The sequence below is a fragment of the Anopheles gambiae genome, chromosome 2 (genome assembly GCF_943734735.2).
Source record: "Anopheles gambiae chromosome 2, idAnoGambNW_F1_1, whole genome shotgun sequence".
Lineage (NCBI taxonomy): Eukaryota > Metazoa > Arthropoda > Insecta > Diptera > Culicidae > Anopheles > Anopheles gambiae.
The window spans coordinates 16,613,355-16,639,774 of NC_064601.1; the positions used below are offsets into that span (position 1 = coordinate 16,613,355).

The 26,420-nt window shown below is 50.5% G+C and overlaps 1 protein-coding gene across 6 annotated transcripts in view; it reads right to left on the reverse strand.

Moving 5' to 3' along the window:
- Window positions 1-781: 781 nt before the first annotated feature.
- Window positions 782-26,420, reverse strand: part of LOC133391240 (homeobox protein homothorax) — a 143,209-nt gene continuing 117,570 nt past the window's right edge. For all 6 annotated transcript variants that reach the window (XM_061643430.1, XM_061643431.1, XM_061643432.1 and 3 more), the window contains 2 exons: window positions 13,038-13,164; window positions 782-3,005 (listed from right to left, as the gene is read on the reverse strand). In XM_061643430.1, the coding sequence (XP_061499414.1) occupies window positions 2,821-3,005; window positions 13,038-13,164 (312 nt within the window). In that variant the 3' untranslated portion in view covers window positions 782-2,820. The remainder of the gene's footprint in view (window positions 3,006-13,037; window positions 13,165-26,420) is intronic.

Here is a 26,420-nt window from a genome sequence, read left to right on the forward strand (position 1 = left end):
TCTGCCCCAGTGCGATGCGAAGATGCGCGCGACCCGATTGTTCTACCGGCGGCGTATGTCTGGGTGAGTATTTTGAGCCACCCAACCGCACGCGGGATCGGTTTGAAAAGGCCGCGGCCGCGGGTTGATGATTGTATCATTGTATCGTTGTGCCGTGTCAGCTTCTGTTTCTTTTTTTGTTCGTTTCATTTTGTTTCTCTGAACGTCGCCAACGAGATCTCGCATTGCCCTTCCTGAATGAGAAAATGGAAGGGGGTTTACCTTTTAATGTGGACTTTGTTAGATCCGCGACTCGCCCGGGGTGTTCGCTGTTCGTCCTTTCGCTGTCCTTTGCGCGGCTGGAAGGCACCCACCTGCGCGCACAACTGCAGAAGGATCGGTTTCTCACTCGACTGCTGCTCCGCGCTAAATAAGGGCATTGTTTTACGACATCTTGCCGCCGTGTCCCCTCTCTGGCCGCGGTGCAAGCGCTCTCCTGCTAGACTAGTTTTTGCAGCAGCAGCAGCAGCACGCAGTTCGGCATCGAGCAACAATTTCGCTCGAGTGGCTGGTGGTGGCTTTTTATTCAAAGCACTCATTTGCAACGCGAAATCAATACCGGGGCGGAAAGAAACACGCCGTCGTCGCTATTGAATAAGCCATCCGCCTAAAAATGACGCCTTACACACACACACACACTGGAAGGGATGGGCCGGGAAAACGCCCGGGCGGAATGGATGGGCATTTAAAGGCTGCTCGGTCGGGCTATTAGCTTTGTGCCATTATTGTAATACACTCTTCCGTTTTTTTTTTGCTTTTTATTTGATTGTCCCCAACGATTGCTTTCGCTTTCGACCGTCGCAAAGCACAAAAGGACACCCGGGACGGGAAGAATATGGTCCCGGGATGCGTGTGTGGGGTGGCATGGCGTGGCAGAAGAGCCGTTTCAGAAAGAGTAAGAAAACGCGGACCAACGCCACGCCCGTGGGCATGGCAAAGGATGTGTGTGCCATTGTTTGTTTGGCGCGTATTGTTGCTTTGTTTTGTGTCTCGCCCGCTTTATGTCCCCGTGTTCCGCTCTCCTTGTGCGCGATGGTCCTCCGATTGCTCGGTAAACAAACCGCCCACCCGGTAGTAATCGGTGCCCCGCGGGAAGGGAGTGCCTCGCTCGAGACGCGAACAAAAAAAGGGATCCATTACCCGCAAAGTCAAGAGCAACGTTCGCGCGGGGTGTGTGTTACACGAAACCGTGGTTTTGGGAAAATTTGAATAAACTAGATTTGCATCACAACAGACACAGCGGCATCGCTCGGTTTGGCAAATGGACGAGCAGCCGGGGGGACCGGGTGGGAGCCCAGGGAGGACGAAAAAAAAGGATAAGAGCGTTTTGTTCGCTGTTTTGGCTCGGGCTAAGCCCTGAGTTGGCTGCCGAGTGCCGAGTTTTGGCACACTCTAGATAGCTTAAGGACCAAACGAAAAAAAAATGGGATATATACACACACACACGGGGCTAGAGGAAAACAAGCAGCACACAAAAAATAGACATCTCATCGAACAGACGAACGAATGAACTTTTTAATCCAATTCGACAACTCGATTGGGGCGGCGTAAGTGGTTTTGCTGGTACTACACCGGTGATTCTATTAATGCATTATGCTGTTTGGATGTTTGTCTAGTCTTTTTTTGTTGTTGCTTGCTGTTGTTGTTGCTGCTCTGCTTTGTTTTGGACCAGTTTTTTTTCAGCCGACTGAACACATCACGGAAAGTGCTTTAGGGACAGATGCCAAACGACGTTCTTGATGCCAACTGCACTCTGATGTCAGCTCCGTGCTTCAGGCCTCGCACTATCGAACGAAGAAATGTGACTCTAAGATAATTGAAGGGGGAGAGAAGATACTCCCAACAAAACTAAACAAAACAGTAAAAAAACCAAAACACACACACACACATTCGGGAAACAGTCTGAACTCATTCCCGCTAGCAAAGTGGCGAGTGCATAAATTAAAGCCAAAAAACGCCCGCAAGGGGACATTTCCCCTTGGCAGGATGTTGTAGATACTGCTGCTGCTGCTGCTGCTCGTCTTGGCGCAATGATGGACTGGTAGCAAATGCAAATTGAGTAAACGGGTTCCCTGTTTTTATGTGCGTTGCTAATGAAACTGACTAAACAGTACGCAAAACAACAGCGCGTAAAAAGCGCAAAGTCTCCCTGCAGTGACAGGAAGGAATGGAGTTTTGAAAACAACGAGAAGCGTTGTCAAGCGGCGCACTGCCAGGATTCTTCCCTCAGGGCAGTACCCGCGGGGCAGTGCGGCCTTTATTTCCCTTCGAGGCTTTGGGCAGGATGAGTTGCGTCGATTAATTCAAACGATCCTGCCCCGGTATGATTCGGTTGCTGGCATGGCCAAATGGCATTACAAATGATGTGATTAAACGATTTAGCGATAATAAAATTTGAAAAGATCTCATTAAAACGCGTCCCAGCGCTGTGACAACTCGGTGTGTGCATGTGGCCATTCTTTCTGTGCCATTGAGGCTTTCCCCCCGTTGTGACAATGTGTGACCGACGGGACAATTGGATGGGAAAGAGAGAGAGAGAGAGAGAGAGAGAGAGAGAGAAAGAGAGCGACTGTGAGATTTGATCAGCCGCCGACCCGTGTGCGTTAAAACCCGAGCTAATCCATAAAAATCGCCTCATCAACATGGACAAAGGTGAGCAATCTTTCGGCCCGATCGATGTGGCACTATTATTATTAGTATCATTATTGTTTTATATAGCAATATACCACCGGCGTTGTGCCGGTGAGCAGCGGCAGGGGAATGCCAATGTCGGGCCGCTCTCTAATACACCCCGATTAATACCGTCAATCCGGTGGTACCGGGTACGCCACGTACAGCGTTCCGGAACCACCGTGCGTTCGGAATCGTTTTATTACCCTCCTCGTACCCTGCCTGTGCGCCAAACGATGTATCGACGGCGGTGGAGATGTGTTGTAAAGCATATCGGATTGTAAAAAACTCACCATCTGTAGAGAAAGAGAAAGAGAGAGAGAGAGAAAAATGGTAATAGTGATTAGTGATTGCACAAAGCCAATAGAACGATAACAATAAAAGCGCCCGGGTCGTTGTTGGATGATGGGGAAAGGTGTTGCGAGGAGCAAGCCAATATCGTTTATGTTAATCATGATCACCATCGGCATCGTCATCATCGTCGCCGTCATTGACGCAATCGGTTCCCGGGCACCCGGCAGGAACGAACGCTGGGGCCGATTTAATATGGCAAACAGAAACGGCACTAAACTTTATCTATCCGGGACGGGAATTACGACACCATACAGAACAGTTCGCACACACACACACACCGGATGGGCGAAAATTAGCATCCTCGATCGAGAGAGGGGTTGGATGGGAATTTGATAAGAAATTGAACGGAAAATCAAACGATGGGGCGAATGGGAAGCAAATTTTTACGCAACCGAAACGACTCCGCAGCTCGATTTGACATCACGCGTGTTATCACATTGAATACTGGAGTGTGGATGTGTGTGTGTGTCTGTGTGTGTGGGTTTGTGCGGGGGTAGAAGATGTTCCGGAAGTTTGACGGCGGAAGACTACCGCCCTATCTATTATCGAGCATCTTTAGCAGAAGCACACAATGGGGTTGTAAGGAACGCATACGGCGTGAATGACACGGTTGGCAACAAAAGCTTGTCGGGGATGGTTGGTTCGCAAGGGAACGGAACTCCACGAGGATCACCCAACTCGTGCTGAAGGCAAGATGGCGCGCGATAATGATGATGTGGTTTCAATTTTCCTTTCCGCCAATAAACCTCGCCCGACCCTCCGGGCGAAATGGCAGAACCCGGGAAGATATTATCCTTTCAAGGCAACTCCCACGATCTTCCGAATATATTCAATCGAAAAACCCCCGGAGGATGATGCGGGAATTACGCGAAGGAAGGTTGGGTGTCTGCGGTTATCCTGCGGATGCTCATCATCGTGCACCGCAACTCTCGGCTCTTTGGATCCAGCCGATGGACGCGATGGATGAAATGTCTCATCCATTGCTTCAGCCACCCTGGACAGCCCGCGAATGGCGGTGCGAAGTTCGGAACGCCCATGACAAAACCGCGACCAAAGCCCGACCCCGGCACTTCCACGACAGCCACGACGACACGACGGAGCGTAGCGATTCGGGAGTCATAAAAAAGCTGTTAAAAATTTATGCTCCGAATGTTTACGAGCCCGATGATTGATAAACTGGACCGCGTTTAGGATGCGACCGGGACGCGCGCGCGGACAAGATGCCGTTTGATGCCCGGATGGTATTATTTCGTTTGATACCCACGTCCCGTTTTACGGCCCCGGTCTGCCGTCTGGCCCAGTTGATTCGGGCGATGAGATTTTTACAGCCTCACGGAGTCGCCTGCTTTCGGGGGAGAAAAAGGAGTCCCTATACTGTCTGGTGCCGAAGAGTGCACTTGAACTGTTTGACGGGGGCGTTGGCCACGAGGAGACACGGGTCGAGGAGAGGAGAAGGTTTTACGACCTCTCCGGTGTTTGAGGATAAGACATCTGTTGAACAGTGTGGCAGCCAGGGCGAAACCGCAGCCCGGCAAGATATCCGCAGCTACCGCGGAGAAGCTACAAACTCACGTCCTGTGGTCACACCACATCACAGCAAGCGACCAAGAAGTTCATTGATAATAAGATAAAAGTATTTAACAGCAATAACAAAAGCGCGGCCCATCATCACGACGACGTGGTCTTTGTGGTGGGTGTGTGTCTGTGTGTGTGTCTGGTATGTGGAGGTAATAAAAAGGCTTCCCTTGTTGTTGCTCTTTCGTGACGCTATCGAAAACCGGGCACGAGATGTCGGGTGAAACAATTGACACCATTCCGGTGATTATGGTTTGCGCTGAAATGGGAGTTGAATAGTTGTAAGGAGCACACCGGGGTAGTGTGGGGAGCAGGAAAAAAACCAACATTAAAACGGAGGAATTGAACTTTTCTGACCAAACCCCGCAGCTTTGAAGGCTTTCGACATTGTTCAACAGTACGATAAAACCTTTTTACACCCATCATTACCGCGAGCGATTTGATGGGAAGCTGGGATGGGGCAATGATGGGAAGCAGCCGTAGAAGAAGGTGTACCATTCTCTGGTAAGGACTCGTGCAGGATGCTTCTTGCCTTTTTGCTTGACGTGACGGGCGCTATTTGCTCGTCTAGCAGTGTCTCTAGCGGAGCGGTGGTCGGTTTAGCCGGCCGCTGCTGCATGATTAACAAGATCCATTTAAATGAAATAATAATGGACGAGTGCTTACGGGATAATTTTCGGGCGTTGAACAATTCCCGGTAATTTTAGGATCCGCTTCGCTCGGGCCCCCACCAACCACGGAGACGCGTTGATCGAAGCCCGTCCGGATCGGGCCGTTTTGGGCCTTCTAATTTTCCATTGTGTGGTGGTGTTTCTTCTGCTATTGAGTCGTACGAAATCAATTTCGAAACCCCTATTCATTGGTGATCTATCGAATGAAACTGTTCCGTCGTGCGATCGTTAGTGTACGGCGAACCGTGGCAAATAGCAGCGGCCCACGAAATGCAAAGACGCGAACGCTGGCCAGGCTTTGGATCTTTAGCAAGAGGGCTGGAGGTTTTCTGTCTCGCTGTGTGCCTTCTTCATGCCGTTTCTACGCTTTCCGATCCGATCCATGCCTAGGGAACGGTGCAACTGGTACGACGACCACGAACCCCGGGCGTGCTTACAAAAGCGTAGAAGAACGCACTTTGTGGCGCTCTATGACCACGACGGGTCTCCGCGTCCGGGCTCGGGGGACGCTGATGTGGACCCGGCCGCAAACGAGTGTGAATAATTGCTTTTCAATTATACAAGATCATCAAAACTAATAGCCGTGGCTATTGTGCCGATCTGGCTGGGAGGGCGTAGATAGACGAGGAGCAAAAGGTCCCAGTCATTCCCGGACGGCAAAAGGGATCCCGCGTGTGGACCGTTGCATGATCTCGCCTGCGGATTAAAACGGGTACTACTCTCACTCCATGGGATCGTGATAGACACACACACACAAACGGGCCCGTGACCGAAGTGAAGGGCTCGTCAGACTCTCTCGGCCGTCCCAAATGACCGGCCGTCCGATAATTGTAGTCATCTTGCCTTTCATCTGTGCAAACCGCAGACAAAACCTTGTGTTCGCGGCGCAGGCTATGCCCTGCCCGTCGCTGCTTAGATGAAGGGGCAAGGTTTATAAAGAGAGCCTCCGTGTGTGTGTCTGTGTGGTTTTGGGGTGTTCGTTTTTCTTTCTTTTAAAACATTTCATACGCCGTACGGGCTCGAACGTTGCGTAGTGGTACTTCTTTTCACCTGCGTGAGGTCACACAGCACCCTATTGCGCTTTGATGAGTTCACCTGTGTGTGGATGGTGTTGTATTATTTTGTTGTTGTTATATTTTCGTTGGATGGAACGCATTTGGGAAGAGAAGTATTGAAACGATGATTATGATGGTTTTTGATGCTCATCATGCGAACGTTTTCATCGTCCAGAGGGGCCGCCTCGTGTCAAGCCGGCCCAACAGCGCATTTGACCATCTCGGATGACCACAAGTGTCAAAATCATTTCATCGACAACATTAACACGCTCTTGTCGGAATTACGGTGCGCAAGTTTTTGTGTGTGTGTGGGAATACAGGGATCAGGGAAATAAAAAAAGTGCAGTTTTAGGGACTTGCTGGTTTTGCTTGGCTTGTCTGCGAGCTGAATGCGAGCTGTTGTGGGCTTTTGGAGGAATAGTGACACGGAACATTTAAGCGACCTGGCACTACTGTGGAATAGCTTTGATTTTTTTGTTATTATTTCAATACAAATGTAAGATGAGGTTTATTTTGCAATAGTTCACATAAATAGGACCGTTTTTAGCCTAGCAAACTCATTTGGTCCTTTGAACCGGATTCATACGTTCAATCTTTAGCTATCTTAGTGTTTTTGCATTATGAAACGTGATTTTAGTTTTTTGCTGCTTTTGAACAGAGATATCGATTGTGATATTGGTATCAACGGGTATCATGAGAGTTCGGTAGACCGTGGTTTAAGTAAAATGTGATCTAGAGCGTCATATCGGGTGACGCTAGCGCTCGTGCGCGTCATTTGAACGCAACAAACAATGTTGTCTAGGAAACTTTATACTTGCACTAAACCGCAACAATTGTTCAAGCTGTATTAATGCATCCAATCTGTTTGTTTTGTGTGTGCGTGGGCGATGATGTGGGGAGTCGCTATACTACTTCCATCACAAGCACAACCGGAAAGATCGCACCACACAGGAAGAATTCGATAATAAAACGATGCACTAAACCCGTTGTCATTGCACGGGTCTTGACAAAATAATACGACCCTTGTTGTGCACGATCATCTGCAGAGGGAATTATATCCTCCTCATAAAAACGCCACATACGGTACACATTAACGCACCAAGTGTACCAAGATCTCGTCCAACAGTTTTGCAAACTTCTCTACCTAATTTCCCTACAAGAATGGGACGAGCGAGCGGCAAACACACGGAAAGACAAGCATCGTAAAATCGGTTCGAGCTCCGGAATGTCCCATAACCGTTTCCCTTTTTTTCCTCCTCGTCCAACATTCTCCTCCAGTTGTCCCTTTCGGAAGGAAGATGCGGGTGTGCGTAGCACCAAGCGCTAATGCGACATTTGGTCGTTGTTTGCTGCCTCGGTGCGTTGGGTTTCGGCCTCTGCCGCGCGCCGTTAATTTTCGTTTTTCACTTCGCTGGCGCGTTTCGCGGTCTCGCGCCCCGGGTGCGAGGAGGTAAAATTATGCAGAAAAATTGTATTTATGGACGGCGCTGCTGCTGATGATGTCGCCACGTCATGCAACGACGCGCGAGTGCGTCTGCCAAAAAGGGGTCTCGCTCATTCACGACCTGGGGTGCTGCCGGGGGCTGCTGAGCACTGCAGCTCCGGCCAGCCAGGCATGTGCATGGCACGGCGCCCGAGGTGTGGTGTGTCCGGGGGTGCGCAGGACCCGGGTGGAGTTGTCGAAAAGCGAAACTTCTCTGCGTGATGGGGCCATTTTTAGCCTGTCGGGGCGTTTTCTATCTATAAAACATCCTCATCTGCTGGTAGCGCAGCATCATCTTCATCGTGTCCCCGTCGTCGTTGTCGTCGTTGTCGTCATCGTCGTGGTCGTTGTCGCTTGTTTGAGTGCATCGTGACTAATGCAGTTTCATCATGGTCGAGTTGAGGAACGCTCGTTGGAAAAGTGCTTCCAACCTCGAGCTGCTGAAGATGTGTGTTGTGGAGGATGGAGCGCCACCAGCACCGTATGCAAAGCGAGCCCGGGGCCCGGGGAGAAAATCCCGTGCGGAAATATGATGTGACAGTTTGGAAGATGGGATTTTGCTTCCACTCTGTTGCCGGTTACCCAGGATTTTCATCCCACCAACCCCTTTAAGGTCATAATGCTACACCACCGAGAGAATGTGTTCTCTACATCCGCTTCAGCATCGCTAGGGAGGAGGAGGGGAGGAACTTTGTGATTGAATTAGTCCACAGAATCTTTCTCGACCAGTGTTAGTCTCAGCGGGATGAGAAGGGGTTCGTTTTCTTTGGCTGCCGTATGTTTGCTGCTAACAAGACCAAAGACCAAATGATTGCATAAATCGCACGTGAGAAGCAGAAGAATGAAGGAAAACAGCAAAACAAAACAAAAATAACCAAAAATATACAAAAAACTTCTTCCGACTCCCGTCTGGACCTATCGGGAAGTCTCTAGTCGTGCGTCTTCCGGCCCTTTTGGAGGTGAGAATTTAAATCACCTTCCCACCAAGGCGGCGACGCACTTCACGAATGTTCGTCTAGTTTAGTCGCTGTATGCAAAACTCTCGACTCGCCAAACAACTCGCCTAGACCTTTCCTTGATGATGATGCATGGCGTTCGATTACCATGCCATGAATACGGTTCCACCGAACATAACAGACCCGGCAATGGGAACTTATTGAATCATCCGGACATCCACGATGGCGCGATCAAACGCCATGCACCGGTATCGTTTTGGGAATGGTGGACGACGAATTTAAAGAGCCTCTAAATGAGGCTCCATCCCCGTCCGCTACGTGCACCGACCCTTTCCTCGCATAATCTCGTGTGCGTGTTGCTTGCACAATGGTTGCATATTGTCGAATTTGTTTTGCATGCTTAAATGCTGTCGATCAGGCGATCAGCTTTAACACAAGGCGCCCGAAACAACAAAAGACCCGGCGACCCGGTATCCTTGACCGTGAGATAGAGGGAGAGAGCGAGAGAGAGCTCGTGGAACTGGCCCGGCGACAGCTCTGTCGCTAAACCTCCCCGCTCTTCCCTCTGGCAAAGTTGAGTGACATTTTTGTCGATACTATATATATATAAACCCTCGAGCTGTTGCCTCCACGCCACGGAAAAGCACCCAACAGGAGAAGCGGGCAAGCAAATAAATAAAGAAATCATCATCGTCCCTCCATTGTTCGGTATGATTGATCGTTTGTCTGCTCGAATGGTCCCGCCGGGGATGGTCGTTTCCCCGTGTCCACAAGAAACGGGTCGGGGAACGGAGAAGAATTCGGTCACGAGTGGTTTCGCATTTCGAGCAGATTTATTGCACTCGAAACACTTTCGCGCCCAAAACAACGCCGCCTGCCGTTTGAAGCGCGTTATGCTCGGTTCGGGATGATTGGGATGAAATATTTAGTCGATTCGGGGTCGGGAATGCCCGTAACCCGTCGTCTGGCGCGAGACTGAGGGAAAGCGCGAACGAAAAAAAACACGCACGCACGCACGCAACAACCACCGCTGCGTACTCAAATTTGTCGCTTTAACTGGCTGGCGGCGGAAAGCCGGCGGCACGGTCAATGTTTATGAGTGCGTGTTTGTTCCTCCTTCAAGCAGTGGTACCAAAAATAAACTGTTACTGTCAAAAGCAAAAAAAAAGAAGGAAGTATTAGGATCCCAAGACACAAACACACATTCATTCGTAGTCAAACCGTTGCGTAAGAAATAACAAATGAATTGCCAATAGTTTGCGGCGTTTCTAGTAGTAAATAGTGGCCGGAGAAAGAAGGGGCACAAACGGGATGGAAAAAAGCACGTAAAGCCCAAAGCAAGGGAGCTGGGTTGGGGATGTAAAGGGTGGCGGTGGCACACGATCAATCGACAAACGCGCGCGACCGAAACGCAAACCGCATTAAACGCCGAAAAGCGAACGCGCGCGCTAAAGTCATGAGACAGTCGAGTCATGTCCGACTGAATTATAACAGCTGATTCCACTTTAACTTGATTAATAGATACTTTTCGGCAGGCCGGCAAACCGGTCCTAGAAGTCGTAGGCCATTTTTTCGCCGCTCCCTGTCACCTTCCCGTACACCTCCCCAGTGCGTGTTTTTTTTGCGCGCGCACCTCATGGGGCGGGGGACGAGTTGTTCGAAGCGCCACCGCGTTGGACACCCTCCAGGCCCGAAAAAGGGCGTATCGAAGTGAAGTGGAGAGGGGGCGGTTTGGTGGTGGTGGTGGTGGTACCAGGAAGACCATCCATCTTTTCCCCCGCTGTTCCCGAGCCAGTGCGGGGTTCGGTTTGTCGCGTTTTTCAAGGTTCTCGCCTGGCTGTGAGTGTGCTTTTTTCGGGCGTTGGACATTTTGGAGACCATCGGAGAGAGAGAGAGCGAAAAGACAGCGGGGCTGCAGCGGGCGTTTGATCGTTATTTTTAACCGAATTTCGTGTTCATCCGTCATCCGCCCGTGTCCTTGACCGTGAATAGGCGATATTCTATGCGAAACGCATAGCGGCGGGCGGACGACGCGACGCAGGGACGTGGTGTGGCACAACGATTACGCTGCAAAGTTTGGGTATTTGCACTATTTTGTTTTTTGTTTGGTGCGAGACGGGAACGGCAAACGCACGACCCCACGAGGCCCCGTTGTAGGTCAATGGCTGAGGAGTGTTTTGTTGTTGTTGTTTTTTGGTGTTTCGCGTGAAGCATTTGGACGTTTGCAAACCTCCGCTTCGCTCCGTGCGCGCTCTGCACAAAACCGAAAGCGAAAGCGTGCGTGAAGTAATAATAAAATCACCCCAAAAACACCACGAAAATAATGGTCCCTCTCCACGCCTCCCAAAGTGTGTCATGCCGACGCGGTGACGTGTGAGAGTGCTGGGCTGCGATCGGTTCCAGCGTTTCGATCGGTTCCGGCTGGTTTTAGCCTGCTTGCAGGGGTTTGGAGATGATTATCCACCTTTCGTTTGATCGCTCGATGAAATCCCCCCCCCCATCTCCTCCTCGTGTTTCACGGCATGGGGTGGCTTATTTAATGTGTCAAAAACAAGTAAAAACCCATCCCAAACACTGCTGCATCGTTGCCTCACGCGAGTGCTGGCCCAAAAGATTGTATCCCGATTGCGATGATCGATTACGGACGATCGCAGCGGGACGACCCGTGGAGTGAAAAGGGATAGAAAAAAACGGACATATTTCTTGTTATGCTTTTTAATACACACTCGCAAACCCCCGTCACCCTTAGTTTTATGGCTGTTAAGACAAGAAATGAAGCAACGAAGCAGCAACAGCAAAAACAATCATAAAAACGGAAGTAAAGACCCCTGCGGGACCACTTACAGAGAGAGAGCGAGAGAGAGCGAGAGAGGGAACGGTAGAGCGGGTGGAGGCATTTAATTTTTCTTAAAGTAATAAAACTTTGGGCCAAGGTTGGAGGGGAAGGAGTAAGAAGCATAAACTCAGTGCAACTTCCTTTACTCATCCGGCGAGCGGACCTTGCGGTGCTCGATTGCAGCGTGAGCATGATAGAACACAACGATCCGCTTTAGCGATGGTTCTGGCCCGGACGGTGGTGGCAGGGAGCAGCAAAACAAAACACTTTTACTTTCCCATAAAATTGATAGTAACATCCATTAAAACGCCGTTGCCGGGAGGACGTGGTGACCCGCGGTGTGACGGTGGAGCTGGCTGGTGGTGGCCGACGGTAACCTTGTAACGCAATGGCGAGTTGCTTAAACCCTGGTGCTAAAGCTTGAAACACAACGATGACTTTGAGTAGTTGGTTATGCTGTTGGTGTTATTGTGTATGGATATGTGTGTGTTGTTTTGTTCGCCCCTTTTTAATTTACTTTGCTCGTTAATTCATCCACGGCAGCGTGTGTCATTTCGGACCTGGCTTGCCACTGCTACCCCTTGGAAGAAAGGTACACTCATCAAAAAAAAGTACCTCCACTCCCTCTACTATCTCTCTTGCTCTCTCGTTGCCCCTGGGGTGATTAATATTTAACAGATCGCTTGATTTAAGATCGCTCGTAAATAGTAAACCGGAGGTGGTGGTGCCAGTAAAGCAAACAATTGTACCGCCAGCACCATGACCAAGGACCTCCGCGGTGTGATCGTAAGTTATTTTCACACACCACAAACGGTAAGATCGCGGGAGAGGGAGTACTACCGGTGTATGTGGTCAACTGGCCACTGGCTCGTAATCCTATGACGTACGAGATGGCTCTTTATTGGACTGCCTGGTGTGTGTGTGTGTGTGTGTGTCATGCACACATGAATCATGCGATTGTTCGAACGCGGGGCCAACCGGGCAGATGAGGCAGAAGCGAAAGTATGTTACGGCGACTTGAACGAACCAGCAGGGCTGGTTGTTGCGTTGTAAGGAGCTTTTAAAGCCGTTAATATGAGAGCATTTGTTACATTGCACTCGCTTCCATTCTCTCTTTGTGTGTGTGTGTGCTTAAAGGGCATTCCAGGTAAAGGGGATTTTTACGAAAGTAGTAAGTAATTTCCATCTTAAACTCCCTGAGATGATGGGGCGGTTTAAAAAAATACTCCTTCTCTCGACACAACGAAGATGATGGTAATGATGATGATGATGATGATGATCATTGTTATTAAGCTGAATACGATTATTGGCAAAAGGGTTTCGAAGCTATTTGTTCGGCGAGAATAATCCCCCACACACACCCACAAACGACAATCGTCCCAGCGTACTACTACTCACCAGCATCCGCGGGGTCCATTCCGGTAGGGGGTTGCGCCGACAGGGGTCCAGGGGTGCTGCCGGAACCGGGCGACCGCACGTCGTCGTTCAGCTGCCCGGTGTACGATATCGATGAGCTTGGCGGTCTCTGTAGGCACGATGGGTGGGGAAAGAGAAACATGATTAGTTTGTGATGTACAGGTGTAAGGCATCAATTAACATGCACGAATCGTTACGACTAGCGACAAACTAACTAAGCTACTACTACTACCAAAGCTACAGCTACAAATGGAATTTACAGAAATGATAAAAAGAAACAAAAAAGTGCTACAAAAGTGAACCAAAAACCGAACCCAATAACTTCAACGTTTCATTCCTCCTCCAAACAAGTGCGTAGTTCGTGTGAAGTTACGTTTTTCGGGTGTATTGGATCACGAGATTATCGCGATGCTGGTTGAAAATGGAGCTGAAAATCGAAACTGACAGCTTTTCCGGCTGTATCGACGGTGGGATGGGTGCGTCGGAGGGTCCGAAACGGTTAAGCAAACCTCGGGCTCGGGATCGACCCAAGTCCCGAGTAAATTCCCGGGACCGTAATCCGTGGGCTATCGCGATTCGCGCGGCCAGCGATGCGGAAAATATTGATGCGAAATTTATCACGTCAAATTGTGAGTTTTCCCGGGGTTTCCATACCCCTTCTGCTGCTGCTGCTCTATTGTGTACGGTGGCGGCACACGACACACGTGCGCGTGTGAGCTTTGGTGTGTTGTGTTGTTTAGCCCGTGCCCGAGGTTTGCCCGGCGCGAGGCAAATGGTTCGTTCGGTGTTGTGGTGGAAAAAGGAAAAAGCACAAACGGAGCGCAAAGCGAGATATCACCGCGGGACGTGCAAAAACGGGGGTTCGTTGGTTTGTTTACCCGGCGTGCGTACACCGCAATCCGCGGGTGATCGGCATTTGTACACGGTTGTACGGGCAGACCTCCCAGTAAAAGGCTTTCCAGCCGATTGGATATTAGCGTCATATCGCCGGAAACCTGGGATCAGCGATACGCACGAAGGATTGAGGGAAGGTGGAAGAGGGAAGGAGGAGAGAGGGGTATATCAATTGTATGAACCTGTTTGGGCTGGGTTCGTTACACATTTCTCGCATTTTCCCCGCCACGTTTTGCTGGTGCGAAAATATGGTAAAATTTAATAAACACAATCCACGGGATTTTTATTTTTTCCGCTTCTTCACCAGCACCAGCTTTTCCCTTGGTTCAGTTTTTTTTGACTGCTCGCTGTGAGCCAGGGAGTTAGGCAGCTTGTACGCGTGGAGGGGTGCCTCCACAAAGGGAAGCACGGCGGCGGACGGACCGCGGGAGCAAATCAGGTATGGCACGAGACTTGCGTCCGAGGTTCGTCGCTAGCTAACAAAACATTCATTTTCCCGGCGGGGTGTCGCTGGCCAGTTTCAGCCGCGCTGCGGCGTTGCGGCCATTCCACTTGCAGGAAGCGAAAGGGGTTCCTAGCAGCGGACGACGAGCAACGGGGACGAGCAGCGAACAAAAAGGTCAAAACCGAATAACCAAAAAAAAAAAAAATCAAACATTTTGAATGCCCCATGAAGCCTTCTGCGGGTGTGCGCGGAGCCACACCAAGGGCCCAAGAAGATCACAATCACATACACACACACACGCGCGCGCGGAGAAGGAGGCTGAAAATGAAGAAAAGAAATCCGTCCCGCAATCGAACCCCGGGCGGTGTAGACGGACGGGACCCGCGCTCTCTAAATCCAATGATTTAGTATCCCACTGGGATATCGTTAAAATGACTCGCCTGATACCGATCAGAGCACAAGGAGGAAAGGGGGGGGGGGGGGGGGATCAGGTTTGAATTTTCCTGCCTTAACGCTCCTCCCGCCTTGCGTCATCATCATTTCAAGCGATGGTTATTGTTTTGCTTCGTTCTTCTCGTCCATTTGGTCTTTGGACCGGGCGAGGCGGGCGGTGGCTTTGGTTAAATGGTTCCTCTCTGTGGTCCTCATTGGACGGTAATAATTTCCCACCCGAGGAACGAAGGAGTGGGGGGGGGGGCTGCATGCGTCCAGCGGCGTAGGAATCCTGCGGTGCGCTGCGCGCTGTGGCAATCCGTCCCCTCCCGCTCGGTGGGTCCGTTCCGTAATGCGCCGATTAACGAGTTGAAATGGAAAAGAAATAATAATAACACTGCTTGGACAATGGGGCGTATGGTCTCGCAGGGTCTCGAGAGCACCGTCGGAGCAGTAAGCGGCCGCTGAAGATAATGGTACAAAACTAAACATCACACAATCGTTATGCACAGCGACACCAGTACCGGTCGCCTGCCCTTCGGTACACGTGTTAGGCGTGTTAGGCTTTAACCTCAGCAATGACGCTCCGCGCCGAATGAAGAAGACGCTGAGGGAAGCTTAACGTATATAATTACCGATCTTGAGAGGAGGCATTTGTCCAGGCATTTTGGGTTGGTGGGTGGATCTATAAAGCCTCTACCCGTCTGCGAGAAGTCTCGAAAAGCTTCTGATGCTGGGATATATTGGGGATCAATGCACACCCGAACCCATCACAACTTATGCATTTTGAGAGGAATTAGAGCAGGCTGCAGTTTTGAGGCACTCGGGTCGTTGTTCAACGTGTCCGTAGTGATTTAATTTGTTTGCAGCCTTTCCTTTCCAACAGCGCTGCAGAGTCAATATTCGCCATTGTGTCCGCAAACCTTTGTAGGTTCGAGAAGGTTGTCCGGGGCTTTTTTTAGTGTTTCGTTCCTCGGCTCCCAGTTGACACAATATATAAATATACTCCTCCCCAAGGCGTGTCAGGACAATGTGTCACCTCGGCAAACATGACATGGGGCGAACGTTTGATTTGGAGATCCCGTTTTTCCCTTGTCTTTTTGTTGTTGTTGTTTTCGCTCGGCGTGAAAACTCTGCTTACGGGTCCCCGTTGTGTCACAGTGGAAGATACACCAACTGTGCACGACTGTGGACTGTCAGTGTGCGAGTAGAATGTAGAATGTGGGGGGGGGGGGGGAGGATGGGATTTTTCAGTCTGACAGCGCCATTTTGTTGGTTTTTTGGAGAGTGCTGAAATGTGGTCCCCGAACCACGAGCACAAGGACCCCCACGATGGCATGTGTCTGTGTGGATGGGTGTATGTGTGCTTAACATCGAGCGTACGGTAGGAGGATGATGTCTCTGCAGCGTAAGTCCTAATCCCAGGATACACTCTGCTGCTGTGCTGGTGGTTTTCATCCATTAGACAGCAGCTGGTTGTGCGCTTCCACATCGAAGGACTCTCGGCACTCGGAGTATCTTCTGCAGACGGGCAAGCCCGGTACCCCCGGCGGGCCCTTGCGTTTGCGAAGGATGCTGAGCGCATATTTATGTAGGGCAGCTTCAATTCGGCAACCATTCCTGTTGTTCATCTCCGTTCTACACACACACACACACACACACGTCCGCTGGAGTGTTTCTGTTCCCCTGTGAGCACTTTCTCCACTTAGCACCGAAACGGAGTGCGAGTTGTACGGTTGAATTCGAAAATAAAAGAACCATTCTTTCCCTTCGTCCCGCGGCCTCTATTTCCCCGCGGTGTGACAGAGCATCAGGGGCGAGGCAAACAGTCTTCTCCAAAATGGCTCTCTCTCTCTCTATCGTGCGCCTCTGCCCGTCCTGGCAAACCTGCACCACGACGAGATCTTGAGCCCCGGTGCCAGTCAACTATGAAATTCACCTGTGAGTTAGACCCACCGTCTCCCACTGACTGTTTCCCCAAATTCTTGAGGCTCTCGCTCGCCAAGAAAGCACCAAAAAGGTCTTGCCTTGGTGTTTGTGTGTCCCGTGTGCCGTACGCGTTCATCTTTTTCCTTCCCCCGTGGGGATTCGGTGGAAGCCGGGGCGAAGCCTCAAATCCCACCGGAGAAAACAGCGAGCAGTGGTGGGTGTGGGGATGAGGAAATGAGTCCGCCATAAATCACTCACCCTCGCCGTTCCTTGCTTTCCACATCGGTCGGTCGGTCGTGCTGGGGATTCCGCTTGTACCGTTTTTCCTGGCGACCAAAAAACCGGAAAAAGTCCTCCCTATCCCCCCCCCCTTCTCTTCTGCCCTCTTCACCAGCACCTTCCTTCTGCTACTTTCGCCCGAAAAATACGGACCAATGTGTAGTGTGTGGGGTACCAGAAATAAAGCAGCAAGATTCTTTCTCTATCTCTTCACTTTCCTCCCTTCCCTGCCCGACCCTGCCCAGCACCGGCATTCCCATCAGCTCGACAATTTTCTCGGGTCTGCGGAAAAACAAAGAATTCTAATCAAAAAACCGTTCCAATTTCGGGTTCGCTTTCGCTTTGCCTGTGTGCTGTTGTGCGCCTTCGTTATGGATGTGTGTTGATGCTTTATATTTCGGCGTGCTCCCAGCTCGTCCCCTCTACACCAGTCCCTTTCCCCTCTCCTTCTCGTACCCATTGTGGTACGGTGGTTGCTTTCGTTCGAAGATTCTTCTTTTCTATTATTAGTTCCTCCCTCACAGCACACACACACGGTACGCTGCTGTCGTCCCATCTTCTGCGGTGCGGTTCGTAGCTCCCACCTAAATCTCCGACCACCTCTCTCCCCACCGCTCGGGGTGTTTGAGAGGGGGGGTTTGTTTCCCTGGCTGCCATCCCATAACTCAGGTCGCCCTGCAGAGGGTCGCATTTTCTAATTTCAATAGATACACATCGCTTTCCAATGTTTTAATGCCACGTGTCTCCCCCCCTATTCCTTGTCCACTCCGGTCCTGATGGTCGGCTGTGGGGAGCCGGAGCAAGTAAAGAAAAGTGGCGCACAGGACAGACGCGGACAAGTTATGCTCCTTATATTTTTTGTTTCTTCCTGGGAGTGCTCTGCTTTTTTTTCTTCTCCTTTCTGCTTCTTGCACTGTCCTCTTGCCTTTCGCCGCACGGTTTGTTTCTTGGATGTTAATGAACCTTCTTTCTAGGCTGCTGCTGGTGCTGCTAAGATTTCTCATCACGTTTGGAGGTTGTTAGTCTTGGGTGTGCGTTTTTTTTTCTCTCGTTCGTTCGTTTGCTGCCCTTCCCATCCCGCGACCCATTGGTTCTTTATTTACAGCGTTGGGGGATTGGCTTTTTTTTGTTGTTCACTGTTGTTCTTACTCCCTTTTCTCATCGGCCCCTTGCGCCCCGCTCAAAGTGCAATTTAATTTTCGGGAAAAAAGTACCCTCTTAAAAGATGACGTCCAGAACTCTCTCCCCGAACGCCTCTTTCCACGGACCTCCACGGTGAAGGTGGCGACTAAACGATCGTTATGCGGTCGGTTGGGCCCCCGCCGAAGCCGGAGGGATCGCTTATTTTCCTCCTCCACGCACGCAGGGGCGGGAAAATTGTCTGACAGAGCCAGCGTCTCTAGGGGGTGGATGGGGGGGGGGGGAGGGGGAGGTATTGTAGTAGGTGAGAAGTGCCGCTTTTCACTCTAAATGCCGTAATGCCCCCGTGTCCCTCGTACGGGGTGGGATAGGGAGTTTTTTCGTTGTTGTTGTTGCTGTAGTTGTGTACGCTCCTTTGGTTTCAATCCATTTTCTTATTTTAATTTTCAAATTCCCGTTCCGTTCCCGCTCAGCCCAGCCCGCGTGAGATGATGCCCGGTTAAGAACATGTGGATTTAACGGCGTTCCACGGGGCAACACGGGAGGAGGGCAACGTGGGGGGGAGGAGACGAAATGAGACAGCGATATTTATATTGCGGGTTTCATATTGAAATGGTGCGCACACACACACACACACACACTAGGGAGAGTGTTGATCAAGAGTGTGAAAACCGAAATGATCTTATTGAAAAGAAGGATTCGTTAATCCGTCTCGGTTTTCATATGCTATTTCGGCGCAGCGCGTTTACCCCTTGACAACCGCATCGAACCGCCTGTCAGTTATAATTTAGATCTTCTCAGGGTCTGCTTTTTCCCTCGTCTCGTGGGGTGTTGTTTTTTTTGGGTTTTGCTTTTGGATATTGCCTTACCACGCGAGGCTGAGCGTGAAGTCGTCGAGTTTTCCTTCCCGAGGTCGATTTGCTGAGACGGATGGATGTTGCGGAAGACTCATATTTGTCTGTATGTCTGTGTGTGTGTGTGTGTGCTCAGAAAGCAAATCGATTCCATCTGCCCGTCGAATGCGCTCCAGGTTTGGGGCATGTAGGATTCGTTTCCCATTTTCCAGCTTGCCACACACACACAAAAAAGTGCAAGCCGGGGCAACGGCGCATAATGATTTGCACATTGTGTTAAAAACCGTTTGCCGTTGGGATGTGCGCCACGCTATATGCTTCGATGGTGGGAAACAAAAGCCTAGAGCAAGGCGAGAGCACCACCCAACACAACAAAAGGAGTAAGATCAGTAACAACATCGAAAGAGAGAGAGAGAGAGAGAAAGGAAAAACGGCTAAGAAGAAAGCAAACAAACAAACTTGCCCGCGCATTTCATTTAAATAGCTCCTCATCAAAAGTAGACACATTGAAAGTGCATTTCCGTTACAGTTGTAGCGTGAATTTTAAATTATATCCAAACCTGGGCAAAAACCCCTCCCCCAGATCGGTTTTGAGCTAAAAAACAAAATGACTGTCGGTGTATGTGTTTGATTGTTTATTCGATTTAATATTGTACTGAAATCGGAATTGTCCAGAGGAGGAGAAGGTGATGAACGGGGAAACATTAAACAGTTCATGTTTCGCCCCTCCTCCCCCCGCCGACGGGGTGGAAAGAAAAAGGGCCAAAACTTTTCTGATCGATTTCAACGACAAACACACACAGACACACACTTACTACAGTGCTTTAAAGTGTCACTTTTAATTTTCTGCTTGACAATGAACACAAACAAAAGGAAGCATTTGTGCTGGAAACGCGTGTTACAATGGCGCACAAAGGTGGAAAAACTTTGCGCGAAAAATAACACGCTTCAAATTCATTACACGGTTGTGCGGTGGTTAATTTTCAATGGAAAATCGAACGATGGCGTATGGCGGTGGGGTGTGGGGGAGGGGGAGGGGGAGGGGGAGGGGGAGGGGGAGGGGAGCAGACAGAGTACTGCGAAAAACGTCAAGTTAAAACAAAGCAAAACAAACCAAAAAACAAAACAACTGTCGAAGAAAACATGGCGTCGGCATGGAGACGTACAAATGGCGGCCTGCTCAACGATGCTGAGAGTGCATGTGTGTGTGTGCATGTGTGTGTGCATTAAAACAACAGCACACACACACACACTGTGCGTGATGATTGTTGTTCTGTTTGTTTGTTTGCTTTTCCAACATTTTTTCTTTGGTTCACTTTCATCGCACCCCCATTTAGCCACCCGTCCCCCGCAGTTTTCCACCTGCAACCCGTTTTTCCGTTCCCTTTCCGGCAGCCCAAATGGGACACAGGGTTGAATGTTCTGTGGTGACATGGTAAATATTTTAAGTGCCCCTTCTCCTGGGGGCACTCTTCTTCATTCTGTTACCATTTGCTCGCTCGTGTGTGTCTCGCTTTTCCCGCGTTTTGTTTTTGACAATTTGACAATGTGCCGTTCTTTTTGTGTGTGTGTGTGTTCGCCCCCCCCCCCAACGGCAGGGTTGTGTAAGGGAGGACAAGGGAAGGGCACATTTTTACCCCCAAACCCTGAACTGCCGAATCACGCAGAACAATTATTTGTTTTGCGCAAACGGATAGCGCACCCAGCGCGCGTGTTCTGCTCCCGTTTTTCGGACACTTAATCATTGCGCGCCAACAAACACATACACGCACATGCACAGGCTGCAAGTAGATGGCTGGTTAATGTGCCCGGACGGGCTGCCAGCTTGTGCGAAGAAAAGCAGTGCAATGCAAATACGGCTGCCCGCCCATCTCCAACCCAAAAAGTACACACACAAACACACACACGCTGGTTTTAATTGATTAATTCAACAGATGACACCCCCGGTGGGCTTATTTTTGGTTGAAAGCAGCACCAGCAATCGAAAACAAAAAAAAAGTGCTAAAATGAAGTAATCGGTTAACCAGCGGACCCGAGCCGATGTGAGCGAACCGGCGAGTGCGGGGAAAGCGTCACAAGTGCGAGCCACGCGCTGTTGCGGTGTCGTAAAATAAATTATTCAGCATCATTTTCTGTCGAGTTAATGATCCAGTTTCTATTTTATATATATTGTGTGCGTGTGTGTGAGCAAGTTTTTGGTTGCCTTGTTCCGTCCTTGTGCGGAGCTCAGTGGTGATGTGCATCGATAATTTACGATTGCGTCCCGGAGTGCAGTGCCGGAGTGCAGTGGAAGATCGATTGATTAAATGTTTAAATGTTTCCCCGCCGCCGTCGGCAATCCGGTTGAGAGGGAGGGAGGGAAAAAATCGTACGTTTATTTGTTATGAGAAGAGCAGCGAAACAAACACGGCAGGCAAAGGAAGCACACTTGTAAGGAAGCGGGGCCGCCCCGAAAAGGTTATCAGTGCGGGCGCGCACCGCTCCAGTTCCCGCTTGACAGGCAGCAGCGCAAGGAGGCGGGCGGCTGCTGCAGATCGATGCATCATGCTTGTTGACTACAAGAAATTAGCTCGTAAATTGCGCTGTGTTACAGGCAAAACGTGCCCGGGCACAAGCAAACTATGCAAAATGCAATCCCCCATGCACAATCTGTTCGGAGATGCTCGTGTGTCCGATTTGTGTTGGCAGGATGGCTAATTTAAATAAGCAAAAGCATCAATCCAAACCTTTGAACCCCGTGTGCTTTATGTGCTGCAGAAAAAATAAAAAAACAAAAAGTGTTTGCAAAAAGCAGCAGCCACAAAACACCCTCTCGATGCCATCTGCATGCGGTGGGATATGCAATGCAACCCGCAGGCCATCTTTAATTAGCAAGCGCGCGCTCGAAAAATTCGAACCACCGGGCCCCGATGCAACCGATGCTCGCTATTTAAAGTGTGTCCGGGTGTGTGCAGTTTTAAAGGCACCTTTAATAGAGCTGGGGCCACCCAGGCCACCCTCCCGCCACGTACGTGGGGTGGAACAGTGCGTTTTCCCCGCGGCCCAAAAGAGCCTCTTGTCCCGCGTGTGGGCCGCGGTTTAAAGTGCGTTCTCGAAAATTTATGACGAATAAAACCTTCATTGACCTCCTGTTCCGACGACCTTCCCGAGCGCACTTCCCTTTGCCACCGTTTCCCTCCACCTCGCCGCCCCGTACTTATTTGTCCCATACGTTTTGCTAAATGGGTCTTTCGAATCGCGGTTTCCCCGAGCGCGCGCGAGCAGCCCCAACGAGAGCAGCGCGCCCCATGGTCAACTCGCCAAAAGGGGAGAAAATCGATTTTCCTTGCAGCAGCCAGACGCGTATGTGTGTGTGCAGGTTGCGTTTAATGTGTGGCCGGAATTTTCGTCCATATTCCAAAACTTCCCCAAACACACACACACACACTCACCCCGTGTGTGAGTGTGTGTGTGCAGCTAATAGATTGTTTGTTTTTGGCCCCTGTGCATGCAACGGCGATGATGCTGCTGCTGCTGCTGCTCGTAATGATGCACAGCTACAGCTATAGGCTTCGTGCACGGTCGCTATACATTTTGCGCGGCCTGTCGTCGGGGGTGCCGTCGGTTAAAACGACCAAGCCGAGTCTGCGTTTGCAGCAGTGCAGAGTGCACACGCAGAGCCGCCGGGAGATTGCAGCTTCAAACACGCTGGCTTAAGAGGTCCGGGATTTGGCGAGCCGGAAGGCCTGGCATTGCAGCAAGGGGTCATTGCAAAGCTGCTCTCCTCGGCTCAGCTCAGCTCCCTGTGGCTTTACCGCGCCACCCTTTAACTCCACCCGGGCCCAACCGCACCGGGATGGAACTTGAGAACTCGGCACCGGCCACCAATAATAATGGTGGTGGTGGTATTCGCGCAGTCTTTTCCTCCCGCTCGGTCGGAGTGGTCGAAGGGGGTGAGGGGGCCGTCTATTATAATTGCTCATTTTTACTTCGCTTCCTTCTTCTTCTTGGTGCGCGAATGGGGCGCGTTTGTAATGGGGTCTGGGAGCGAGGTTTAACGCACAAGCTTCTTCGTTTTTTTTCTTCTTTTTGCCTCCCCTTCCAACCGCTGTGTGAAGCTTAAGGGGAGCCCATTTGGCCGTGCTTTGGTTCATATCTTTTATACCGAGCTAACAACCACATTTCTCCTCCCTCCCACACACACACACACACACACTTGAGACACTGTGAAGGATGCGACACACACTGGGCTCAAGCCAGAAACGCATGGCGCGAAACACTTCACGGCCTCGGCGCGCATACGATGGCTTCTGCGTGAAAGATGAAGGCGTAGCTTCGGAGCCTTCAGCAGAGACGGAGAACGTCGGGGTTGGGTTTGGGGATAAAAAGAAGAGGGCGGAAGCGAAGGAAAAAGATACGCTGTGTCATGGTCCGCTTCGTGTAAAACCATCACGCATAAATTAGAATCAGCGAGTTGAAGTTTATTCACATAAATTAGTCAAGAAAGCAAATGGACGGGGTGTGCGCGAGCGGATCAACAGTGGTGGAGCCCTCTGGGGCCGACCACTGAGTGACCACACTGCTGGGACCCTGCGCGAAAAAAAAGGGAAGCGAACGCGCAATTGGACGCCGAATAATAAGGTTAAGAGGGGCTGCTTCAAAAACGTGAAGAGAGAAGCGGATAAAGAGTGAACAGATGAGAGAAGAGAGCTCGGGGAGGGGGTGCAAAACGCTGTAAAGAAGTAAGAATTAACCATGCCTTTGCCTTACAAAAGGGAGGGGTAGGGGGGGGGGGATGAAATGCACCAGGCGCGGGAGGGAAGGTGCGGAAGGTGATAATGAGGGATGGTAAGAAATCGGACAGACAGCAGGACTGCAGTGCGATTGGAGGAGCAATGGAGATCGCTCAGGCTAAGAAAAGATGTACACACACACACACACGAGCGCGAATACGCACAACGTCCGATTGAACTGATCATCTGATGCGTGCGAACAAAGCGCGAACCCTCCCCCTCCCCACTCGCCCCCCCCCGCTAGCAAAGAGCAGAACAAAAACCATGTGAGAAACAGTTCAAGAATATTCGTTAAGCGAACGAAAGAATTAAGAACCGAGCAACGAAATGGAAGAAAATAAGAAGAAGAAGAAGAAAAAGAAGAGCGAGAAAACAGCGAATTAAAGTGTAAGAAAAGGGCAGCAATGAACACGGGAGGGAAAGAAACAGCAAGCGGAGGAGGTAGCACAAAACAGAAAACAAGAAGAAGAAAATAAGACAAAACACAAAAAAAACGAAATGGCGAAGAAAATGTTTGATTGAAAAGTAAATGAAAAGTACGCAGCAGCAGCAGCAACAACAAAAAACACAGAAGAAAGAAAGAGAGAAAAAAAGAGTTGAAATAAATGAGAAAATGATAAAGCGAAGCAAAGGAAAGGGGAGAAAACAGAAGAAAACGAGGATTTCGCTTCCCTGACAAACAAGCGCACAACACTCGCGGCCCGGTACGTACGGCAGGGAGGCAAACGCAACGCTCGCAAGCAAGCAAAGCAGCAGAGTAAAACAAATGCGAGGAAATAAAAACGGCCTCAGACAAAACAGATAAGTAGACTGCGAAGACACAGAAAGTGCAACAGCAGCAGCAGCAGCAGCAAGTGAGCAGCGCACCGGACGTAACCGAAGCGGAATGAAGTATGCACGCACGAACGCACACATACACTGATGGGAGAGGGAAGGAGTGAGGGGGGCATGCTTACAGAGCAGCCCTAATTACACATCCCCCTGGAGTGGGGGTGGGAGGGGAGGGGATGCAGGGTACGCAAACTGCAAGCAAAGGGCCACAGACCCCCGCGCGCAAGGAATCGGCATCGAATGTGATTTAACCAGCCCGATAAATCGAACGGATGATTAATAAAGACCGTGGTCTCATTAAACGTCTGGGCCAGTTACGTACCGATGGCCACCGCCGACCTCCCTCTGCTGCCTGCCCTGGCAATGGTTTCGTATTTCGATTTCGCCGCTCCACTCCAGCCAGCGCCCGTTTTGCGCTAGTCGATAGTTTTGCTCACTGTGGTGTTTGCTCCGCACTAAGGCAGAGTGAACACATACAAAGAGTGATGATGCGAAAGGATAAACCCTTCGCCAGCAAAAGCCCGACGCTAAAGACGCTCGTCTTGCGGGCACAGCGGGCTACCTGGCAGCCGCGAATATTATATTATGTATCCCTCATTACGATTGCATTACATAGTGCGGCGGATCGTCTACTTCGGCCTGCTCCTGCTAGCTCCATCCTTTGCGCCGTGGAGTTTGAAGGAGTTTGGTAAATGGTGGATCGCATGTTGACGCTGCCACCAGAACACGGCCACTGTCACGAAGTTTCTCGCACACACACACAATCAGGCAGACACACAAACGTCAGAATCGCGAAGACCGAGCGAAAAAGGGTCGTTGACTGGCTCCTGTTGGGACTGAACCCTGTGTGTGTGTGTGTACTCCGGTTAAGAAATCCTTTTGCGAATCCAATCCAGCACACCGAGGGGGCAGTGCAAGCGAGACAAATCGAGACGAAATAGCATTTTGCTGGGGTGAAGAGACTACTGGACGTCACTGTGCGGGGTGGAGTGCGCATGTGCGCAAGGACACACGCGGGTGAAAGAACAGGAAGAAAGTTTGTGTAGCTGTGCGGGGTTTGCATCCCTTCCGTCACGGACTATAGGACTACGCGCGCACACACTCGCTGCTGCTGCTATTGGTCTCCGAATTGGCAAACCGTTCGCCGGTACATGCGCAAAAAGGACGGTTTGCCGTTCGGTACCGCGAAGCCGTTGGGCGAAGGCTCTTGGTTTGCTGGGCGAATGTGCGAATCATTGCGTGTTGGCTGCTATGGATGTAGATGTGCATTAGTGTCGGTTGGTGGTGCGAGTAGCTTTTCTTTTCTCTTCACCCTCCTTAGCGAGAAGTGTGTCGCTCTCCTAGCCTTCTTGGGGCCTTTCGCACACAGCAGCAAAAGCGCCAGCAAACCAGCCCTATATACATTGGAGTGAAGTTCAGCCTTCTTCCTGTGCTGGCGCATTTAACTCGCTCTCTCTTTCTCTCCTTGTCTGTGTGTGTGTGTGTGTGTGTGTGTGTGTTTCTACTATCACATCCCCAACACTTGGGGAGCTCAGCGGAGGACCCTTGCTGCGAGAAACCGTACATCTTACGGCTCCAATATTCGTCCTTTGTGACACGAAGAAGCCCGAACTCGGGGCTTATTCCATAATACCATTGCCTCCGCTTTGCGCTACGCTACATCACCACCACCACCACCGCCTCCATCCGGGCCCAACAACCGGTGGCCCTCCCATGGCAGTGCCCGACAGGCACGAGTGATTTATGTGCATCTATCTATTTGCCTCTCTAAAAGCTAGCCAGAAAATGA